Genomic DNA, 9,713 nt, shown 5'->3' on the forward strand with positions numbered 1-9,713 from the left:
ATAGTAACCTACCTCATCCCAGGCACTGTACTAAGTTCTGGGGATTCAGAGGTAAAACGTTAGTCCTGCCCTCACAATCTGGAGCTCACAGTCCAGCAGGGCAGACAGTCAAGGGTGCAGGTGTAGTGCAGTGTTAGAAGCCCTGCCGTAGAGATGATGCGTGGTGCTGCGGGAACACAGAGGAGAGATGCCTTCTGTCACCAGAAGAAGACGGCAAAGATTTCTCAGAGAAACTGGTTACTGACTTGAGTTTTAACTTAGAAGGCAGCCAGGACAAAAGATGGAGAAAGGGACATCCAAGCAGCAGGAACAAGATGTGCAAGGTCACCTTTTGTGAGTTGGTGGTATCTTCAGGGAGCTGCAAGCCATTCAGTGTGGCTGGAGCAGGGGTATGAGGAGGCAGAGGAAGACCTGAACTGGAGGTGACAGGGGCCAGAGAGAACCATGTATGCCATGTTAAGGAATTTGGTTTTGATCTTGAAGGCTTGGGGAGCCTTCAGAATAAATTGTGACTCATTCATGTTAACAGCGAGAGAGAGGGAAAGGAGTCAAAGAGACTCCTTATCTTTTAGAGATACCTACTGAAATCTTTACTGATAAAATGATATGATGCCTGGGAACTCTGTCAAAAGACTCTGGAAGGGGAAGACTTGGGGACCATCAATGAAACAAGATTGACCATATAATTATTGAAGTTAGATATTGAGAATATCTGTTTTTTCTACTTTTATATTTGTTTGAAATTTTCCATAATAAATAAAAGTGTGTGTGCACGTGTGTGTGTGCGTGTGTGTGTGTGTAAAGATTTCCAAGTTTTGGGATTGGGCAATTGATTAGGTGATGATACCAATGAAACCCAGGAGGAAGAATCCGTTTGGGCAAGGGCTATGGGTGAAAAGAATTGAGAAAGATACTGGATTCAGTTTGGGCTATTCTGTGTTTGATCTTTCTGTGCAACACCTGACGTATATCTAGAAGGCAGTTGACTAAATAAGTTTCAAGGTCTAAACTAGGGATAGTGATTCGGGAGTCATCAGCGTAAAGTTGGAAGAAAAAGGTCTGAGAGAGAATGAGAGCACCAGGAATACTGGATAGACAGAGGAAAACAGAGAGCCTAGGATGAAGCCTGACATTAAAGGAGCCAACAGAGGAAAGGAGCCACTAAAGAAAACAGAGAAGAGATGGCCTGAGAGTTGGGAGAAAAATCAGGAGAATGGTACCACGGGAATTAAGGACAGTTTCATAGAGAGGAGGCAAGTAAGACAAGGATGAAGAGCATCACTGGGTTTTACAAAGGGGCCATCAGTGACCTCAAGAAGAGTAGTTTCAATGTATTTCAATGTAGGGGAAAAGCTAGATTGCAGTTGGTTGAATAACGGGGGACAGACGAAGATTTCTGGTTAAACATGACAAATTGAACACACGCTTTTTTGCTCTTTCCCAAAACCTTGCCAGAATAAGAATAAAGAAATTAAAAAAAGGTATAAGCATAAAGAGAATGAGAGAAGACCACAGTAAATTCGACCAAATTTTTGGAAGATGGAAAATGAACGAAGAAGTGAAAAGGGCTGAGACGATTGAATACCAAATACCTGAAAGGGGGATTCTAAGAAACAAACCCATTCATGCCACAGAATACCAAAAGGCTCAGGACTTGGAGGCCCTATGTACCGCGGAAGGCAGAGGGGAGATATGAGACTAAAAATAAGGGTCAGTTGAAAGTGAGACTTGGAGGAACCTTCTCCCATCCTCAGCAGCCAGGTGATTCCCACTTCCTTATCCTGTCAGGAGATGGAAAGCTTTTTCTCCAGAGTCAGGGACCCCAGCCAGCAGAATGTGGGAGGCAGGCACTCTACTGAGGAAAGTAGACCTCCCCACTAAGCCTGCCACCCAGACCCGGGGCACTAGCAGCCAGGCTTATTTCCCAAGGCAGGAGATTAGAAGATTCTCTCTGGAAAAATGGAATGACTCCTCATCAAAAGACGTAGAGGTACTGATTAGTGGAGCCAGGCCCATTGCTCTAGGGTTAACTGTAGGGAAGGCCACCAGTTGAAATCTCTACTTCAACCCACAGTTAGAGCTTCCAGCTGCCTTTTGATAATACTAGGGCTCAACAGCCGTTTTGAAAAAAATCCTCCAAAAGTCTGAGGAAAATTCTTTTCAATTTATAAAACCATACCCAGCCAAACAATCAAATGTGAAGGTAGAATAAGGATGTTTTTAGAAATGCAGGGTATTTCTCATATGCCCTTTATCTGGAAACTACTAGTTGCTCCTCTGCAATGAAGGGTAAACCAAGAAAAGGAAAGGAAAAGATGAGGGAAGGGAAGGAAGGAAGAAAGAAAGGAAGAGAGAGAGAGTGTGTGTGCACATGCCCTGGTGAGCAGTGAAAGAAGGTCCCAGCTCAGCAGCGATGCAGCCCGTATAGCAATCAACAGAAGATTCCAGAGCTTGAATCCCCAAGGGGAAAATGGCGTTGAGTTGTTTGTTCATTTGAAAAATAGTGTTAAAGAAGGTTGTGTGGTTCTTTGGTATAATTTGGGAAGAATTAGTGATAGGGATGTGAAAATTAAGTAAACCAAAGCAAGGCAATTATTAGCTCCAGGGGAGAAAACAACACATGGTACAAGACAGGAAATACAAGCACTGCACAATATAGGGCTAAATTCCGTATAATATTTATAACGCCAACATAAGGTAAGCCCCAAAGCATTGACCTAAGCAGAGCTGCACGTTTAGTTTGAGAAGATAGCAGAGTGGGCAAGTTGGGGAGAAGGAGTGGTAGATGTGACGAATCCTCATCTGCCGTAGCCGAAAGCCGGTAACTAACGTCTGAAATTGATAAACCACAAAATAGCTGATTCTTAAGAAACACGGAAGGAGATACCAGAAGAAAACAGCTAAAAACAATAGAAAGTGTTTGCTTCTGGGCAGTGGGTCTCAGTGGTGGTGAGGAGTGGGTTAGGGAATTGCTCTTGTCCGTTGTAAGTGCTCCAGAACAAACTTGCTTTTGCAACTATCTGTATTACTCTAACAGAAAAAAAAAAAAAAAAACTGTTAAGGATGAATGGGAGGGTAAGAAGTAGTGACAGTGATTGTATACAGCTTTTTTATAGAAATCTAACAGTAAAGGAAAAGAATATCTAATGCTTATGTAGCCCTAATATTTCTTAGGTACCATTCTAAGGACTTTATGTATATTAACTAATCCTCCCATCAACCTGATAGGTACTATTACTATCCCCATTTTCCAGATAAGGAAACTAAGGCATTGAGAGTTTGAGTGATTTAGCCAAATTCTCACAGCTAGTAGATGGCAGAGCTGGGATTTGAACCAGGCTGAGGGGCTCCACTGGCAGGTGGAAGGAAGTGGACAGTTGAGGAAGGGTAGGTTTATTTTTGTTTTTCTTCTGTAATAGGAAAGATGTAAGCAAGAAGATCCAGCCAAGAAAATGGGTAATTGGGCTGATCCAGTGTTGGAGTTTTGCCAGATAATTGCTGGGAAAGGGCAAGAAAGCAAGGAAGCTTGAGGGTGTAAACGGGAGAGTGGTTAGAGGGATGAGCTGTGGGGTCTAAGCCAGTTAGAAAAGAGGAGCTTGATGGTTGCAAGGAAATGAAGGGGTCAAGAAGAGTGGGGAGAAAGGAAGGACAGGAGGTTGTTACCAGAGAAGGGGGCCATTGATGGAATTACAGAAAATGCTTACGTGCACATGTAGATACCCAGAGAGAAGGATGGGAGCGTATTTGCCAAAATGCAATCAGGAATCATGGGTACTTTTTTGGTTTCCATTTTGCTCATCTACTTTTCTTATTTGTCTTCAATTAGTTTGTATTATTTATGTAGTAAGAAAAACCACAGTGAATGTTATTAAACCATTCAGAGAGGTACATCAGTCCAGGTGATAAGAGGGTCTAGGGTGTGGCCATGGATGTGAGAGGCTGCCAGGGGCTAGGTAGAGAAAGGGCTTTGGAGTAGAGAAGGTAAAGACACGTGAAGCTGTGATATCAGATATGTAGTCCTCATGAACACGGGTGTCGTGGATAATGGGAAGGGACAGAGTGAACGCAGTGAGAGAGGGACTGAGCAGGAGGTCAGTAGGGACAGGGACTAGGAGGAGCTGAAAGTGGTGTAATAGAAAGCCTTTCCTTTCCTCTTTGTCCTTCAGTCCTAGTTATCCATGCCAACATTTCCTCACCCCTGGAATAAGGCAGTAGCATTCAGCTGGTCTTCCTGTCACTAGTTTCTTCCTCACTTTGATTTAACCCACCCATAGTCACCTTCCTTCGGCACATTTTTTTTTTCTTTTAACTCCATCCTTGCTCAGTAATCTGTAAGAGCTCTCAGTTGCTTATTTAAAATAAATATTTTAAACCCCTTCCCATCCTAGGTGCCCTGCTCCTCACCTCCTGTACCTCTGTGAGCTTCTTCCTAGGTAAAATAAAAGGTGTTGCTCTCTCTCTTGACTGTTGTAATGAGATAATGGAGGGAAAGTTACTTTAGGAAGAATTTCTTAGCATTAGAACATAATCTCTTAATATTCCCCAAATGAATCTTCCACTTCAGTAGGGTTGTTGTTTTTTTAACTTTTTATTTTGAAATAATTATACATTCACAGAAGTTTGCAAAGAAATGTACAGGGAAGTCACATGCACCCGTCCCCGAGCTTCTCCCAGTATTAGTGTCTTCCACAACATAGTACAGTGTCAAAACTGACAAATTGACATTGGTGTAATCCATAGAGCTTATTTAGGTTTCACATTATACATGTACTTATTTGTGTGTGTGTGCCTGTGTAGCTCCGTGCAGTGTTATCACACATGTAGCCTTGTATAACCACCACCACCACAGTCAAGATACAGAGCTGTCCCATCATCGCAAGACTCCCTCATGTTACCCGTTTATGGCCACACACATCCCTTTCCCCGACTCCTAACCCCTGGCAACCACCAATCTGTTCTCCATCTCTACAGTTATTTCATGAATGCTACATAAATGGAATAGTGTAGTATGTATCTTTTTGGGTTTGGCTTTTTTCACTTAGCATAATTTCCTTGAGATATCCACTCCAGTAGTTTTTAAAGAAAATGTTGTATCGTCTTCGATATGAGACTTGTTCATTTCTGCCTTTGCCTTTGTACATTGCCATTTTCCCCTTCTAGAATACCCTCTCCCAATCCTTCCTGCCAGTCTGTATTCATTTCCTTCTTCAGAGCGTGACTTGCTGCTATATGCCTAAACCGTTCTGACTTATCTTTGTTTCCTTATCAATTATGTATGCCTCATACCATATCATTTTCCACTTGCAGGTAGAAGGCAGGGACCATGTCCAACTTATCTTTCTATTCCTAGTGCAGTGCCTGAAATGTAGGAGGTACTCAGTAAATTGTTTTTTGGATGAAGGAATGATTAAAGTTGCTCTGTTTGGTTCTTACATTGTGTCTTGGCTATGTGTTGTCTTCCCCACTAGATTGCAAACTCCTTGAGAGCAACTGCATTCCATTTACTGATAAAAGGTCCTGGTTTCCACGTTGAATACCTAGGGTTGTGTGTGGCTCCAATGATGGTGCCTTTGAGTGTGTGCCTCTAAGACACAGATACCTGTATGTGGCTCCAACGATGGTGTCTTTGAGTGTGTGCCTTTGTGTATGTTGGGATGAAGTGAGGGCATGAGTGTTTATGTGGCTGGTGTCCCAGCTGCCTAGCCTGACTTCCCACAGTCAGCAGGTCGGACCTGGAGATGTCGGGGCTGAAGACCCTGGAGCACGTGGCAGTGACAGTCTTCATCACTCACCCACGACGTGGGAGCTTGGAACTGAAACTGTTTTGCCCCAGTGGCATGATGTCCCTCATTGGTGCCCCCCGCAGCATGGACTCGTAAGTACACCTGCAACAGGGACCTTTCCAAGGAAAAGATAAGAGAAAATTGGATACTGACAAGTAATCTGTTGTGGCACTGGGTGTTCTTGGCAGCTGGAAGCCATTTGTGGAGAGCACAGTGCTGCTTCTGTGTTAGGCACTGTACTTTGCATGTTTTCTCTGACCCTTATAAGAGCCCTGAAGGGTAGACTTTATAACCTCCTTTTACAAATGAGGAAACTGAGGAGGTAAGTCACAGAGCTAGTAGATGTCTGAGAAGTAACTACAAACCTAGATCTCTCTGACTCCACAGCTTGTGCTCCCTCCACTTTTGCTTTTCCACTACACCACATTGACGCAAGTCTCTCGTGCCATGAGATCCAAGGGGCAAGGGAACAACACTTGAGGCCCCATCATGACACATTCCCAAAGAGCTGTAGCTCAGACAACAACTGCTACACTTCCGTGGCTATTACAGTAAGAAAATAATGTTTCCTGGAGAAAGGACATTTGCCTGCGTCATGCCTACCAACTTTTCTACTTTGTTCTTTCCCCAGGGATCCCAATGGCTTCAACGATTGGACCTTCTCCACTGTGAGATGCTGGGGGGAAAGGGCAAAAGGGACTTACAGACTCGTTATCAGGGATATAGGTGAGCCTCCACCGGGGCCCTGCCGTTCATGACTGCCGTCTTTCCCTCTGGATCTCAGAGTTCCCAGAGAAATGGCCCCAGTTCCTATGTAGAATACATGGGGTAGATGCCAAGAAGTATGCCCTATTCAAGAAATGGGCATTGATATCTAAAGCTGCTCATTTATACCGCCTCTCATATTCTGTGGTGAAGCAACTGATCCATTTTTCCTCTGGCTAGCAACAAAAATTCCTTGTTGAAACCACATTTCAAACATCCTTCACATACAACCAGCCCTGATAGGCAGATAAGGCATCATTTTCCACCATTTTTTGGAAAAATTGAGGCTGGAGGTTTGAAGTGACTTGTGTAAGGTCACACGGTAGATCAGTGAAGAGACTAAAAATTGAACCTCAGCGTCCTAATTTCCGGTCAATTTGAATAGTTTTCAAACTTTTCTTTGATTTAGTAGGACTTTTTTTTTCCAAGCTAAAACTAAAAAATATGGACGATATAAAAGCAAAACTTCTCTCTTTGGAGACTAGGAGCACCACCTTTCAACCTCCCCCTTTCCATCCCCAAGAGCACCCCTGAGGTACCTCTGCAGCTCTCTGGGGTTGGTGGGACACAGACAGCTACTTCAGCAGACCATGTGGTCTAAGTCCCTTTGTATGAATGGTAGGCAGGGCAGGGCCTCTGCTGTTTGGCATGGTCAACAGAGGGGCATGGCTCGGGGACGGCCCCCTTTGCTACCCTAGGAGATGAGCCACTCCAGACCGGCATCCTCTGGCGGTGGCAGCTGACCCTATATGGCTCTGTGTGGAGCGCGGTAGACATCAGGGAGAGACAGAGGTAGGTATAACTGCATGTGTCAGAGGGAAAGCAACTCATGGGGGGTGGTAGGAAGAAGGAGGCCCCCGGGATACCCCATTCCTTCTGAATCCTAGCTGTGCTTCCCAGCTCCAGGCTCAAGCCAGTAGGTAGAACCCAGAGGGAACCCAGAGCATGCTCCTGCCTGTCCTTCTGAAGGGCTTCCCTCTCATCAACTGTCAGGTGGGAGACTGGTGAGGACAGACAGTACAGGAACCATGTTCAGTAGGGTGCCTTCATCCCCTTTTCTTCCCCGTAGGCTATTACAAAGTGCCATGAGTGGAAAATACCTTCACGATGGCTTCTCTCTGCCCTGCCCACCTGGGCTGAAAATTCCTGAGGAGGATGGTTATACCATCACCCCTAACACTCTCAAGGTACTAGGGTCAAGACTCAAGCTATGTGCAGGTGGGAATGGCCTGGGGAGGTTAGCCCTTGGTGTGTTACTCAAGGTGACTTGGGGAATGAGGGGTTGGGATGATATGGGTCCCAACAGTGCTTCTGTGGCATTGTTTCTGCTCTACTCACTCACACTGCGGGCATCCTTGGGGGCGGGGATAAGGTACCCCCTGAAGGAGAAATACTTTCTGAGTTCATCGTTCTGTGCTAAGAAAGGCTTGGGGCTTTGGGAAAGAGTCCCTAAAATAAGTGCTTGAATTCCCCACAGACACTGGTGCTGGTAGGCTGTTTCACCATCTTCTGGACCGTGTACTACATGCTGGAGGTGTACTTGAGCCACAGGAATGCGGCCTCTGACCCAGTTTGTAGGAGTGGACGCTGCCACTGGCCCCGTCAGAGCCAAAAAGCCAGGGAGGAGGGGACAGAGCTTGAATCAGTGCCACTTTGTGCCAACAAGGATCCAGACGAGGTGGAGACTGAGAGTGGGGGCCCTCCTACTACCTCTGGTCCCTTTGCCCCAGACCTGCTGGATCAAGTGAACTGGAATCTGTCCCAGAACGTCAAGAGCGCCCTGGACTCTCCTCATCAGCATCTATCCCCAGACCTGTTGCAGGGCAAGGAGGAGGAGCAGATGTGCTGACCCCGGGGCCTGACAGATTCAACGTGGGATAGGCTCTTCCTTCCCCAAACTGGGGAAGCTTGGAAAGTGCTCCCAGCTCCCAGACCTAACTGGGAACTCTGGGGATAAAGCAGTCCTGATGCTCCCATCTGGAATCCTGAGGCCTAAAGAGCATCTTCTAATTCTGCTCAGGGAGGGTGAAGGCCTTCTCCAGGTACACATGGCAGAGGAACAGTGCCAGAGAACAGTCAAGCAAAAGCCACAGGATCTTCCTCCAGCTGAACAGAAGCTTTTGGTGTGAAGGTCTTGGACAAGGGATTGGCCCCAGTTGGGCAGGCCTCCATCCTCATTTCTGGGAGGCAGGCCAGTGGTGTGGGTCACGGGACCTCCACTCATGCCTGGGTGAGCAAGTGCCTGCCGTGATCAGAAGAGCGTCTCAACAGAGACGGCACTGGAGTCACCTGGGAAGAGGGCTTTGGTAGAGGCTGGGAAGAGCCCCTGGACATTCCTGTCCTTTTAATGACTTAAGGCCCAGAAACAACTGACTAGTCCTATCTCTCCCTCATTTTCCTGCCTAAGACTTGGACCTTGGACATGCTGGTATGGCAGTTAGCCCTCAGCCCAGCATACTTGCCCTGAAAGCAGCTGCCTCCATGATCCCTCCCCCACTCTCCTTCTGAAGGGTTGGTACGATGCTCCGGACAAAGCTGGGGATGAACAGGGCTCCCCGGGCCTGGTCTGTATCATCAGGAAAGTCCATGGCAGCATCGCAGAGCCTGTGCCAGATGTGTGTGTTTTAGAGTACAACCTTGGGAGCCACTGCCACTCCAGCCCTGTGACTACCCTGTCTTCCTCTGCAAAGTGCTCAGGGAAATGGCCTTCCCCCTTGGAGGCCAGCTGTCTACATGACAGACTGTGACTCTTCCTCCCATTCTTGGCCTTCTCCCCTCTTCTGAGCTAGTTGGTTGATTTGAATATTTTTAATGCTTTGGATTCGGTTGTCTCTTTTCACAGCAACATTTTGTTGAATTTTTTTCTGCACAGCTTTTCCAAAATAAAAACCTTCCAAATCAATCTGTCTGCTCCCCATCTCTCCTTTCCTCCGCCTCAAATCTGATACAAGTTGCCAAGTTGCTCCTCCTTGCCTTCCATCCCCAAGACTCACTCTCCTGTCCCACTGGTCAGCCCCTCTGAAAGATTCGGACCTTCTGGGCTCCTGGAACGCTAAGGGTCCTTCAGACGATGGCAGCCAGGAGTGTGCGGAAACCCGAGGTGCCTGCACGTTCCCTGCCCTGGTTTCCTGGAACACTAATGGAAGTGAGTGGAGCAAATCAAAC

At 46.4% G+C, this 9,713-nt stretch overlaps 1 protein-coding gene across 2 annotated transcripts in view; it reads left to right on the plus strand.

Annotated features, from left to right (window-relative positions):
* Positions 1 to 9,450, plus strand: part of PCSK7 (proprotein convertase subtilisin/kexin type 7) — a 29,602-nt gene extending 20,152 nt beyond the window's left edge. For both annotated transcript variants that reach the window (XM_003418263.4, XM_023558166.2), the window contains 5 exons: positions 5,719 to 5,875; positions 6,415 to 6,509; positions 7,247 to 7,340; positions 7,618 to 7,735; positions 8,026 to 9,450. In XM_003418263.4, coding sequence (XP_003418311.1) covers positions 5,719 to 5,875; positions 6,415 to 6,509; positions 7,247 to 7,340; positions 7,618 to 7,735; positions 8,026 to 8,397 — 836 coding nt within the window. In that variant the 3' untranslated portion in view covers positions 8,398 to 9,450. The remainder of the gene's footprint in view (positions 1 to 5,718; positions 5,876 to 6,414; positions 6,510 to 7,246; positions 7,341 to 7,617; positions 7,736 to 8,025) is intronic.
* The last annotated feature ends 263 nt before the right edge of the window (positions 9,451 to 9,713 follow it).

The sequence above is a fragment of the Loxodonta africana genome, chromosome 15, assembly GCF_030014295.1.
Source record: "Loxodonta africana isolate mLoxAfr1 chromosome 15, mLoxAfr1.hap2, whole genome shotgun sequence".
In the NCBI taxonomy this organism is placed as follows: Eukaryota; Metazoa; Chordata; class Mammalia; order Proboscidea; family Elephantidae; genus Loxodonta; species Loxodonta africana.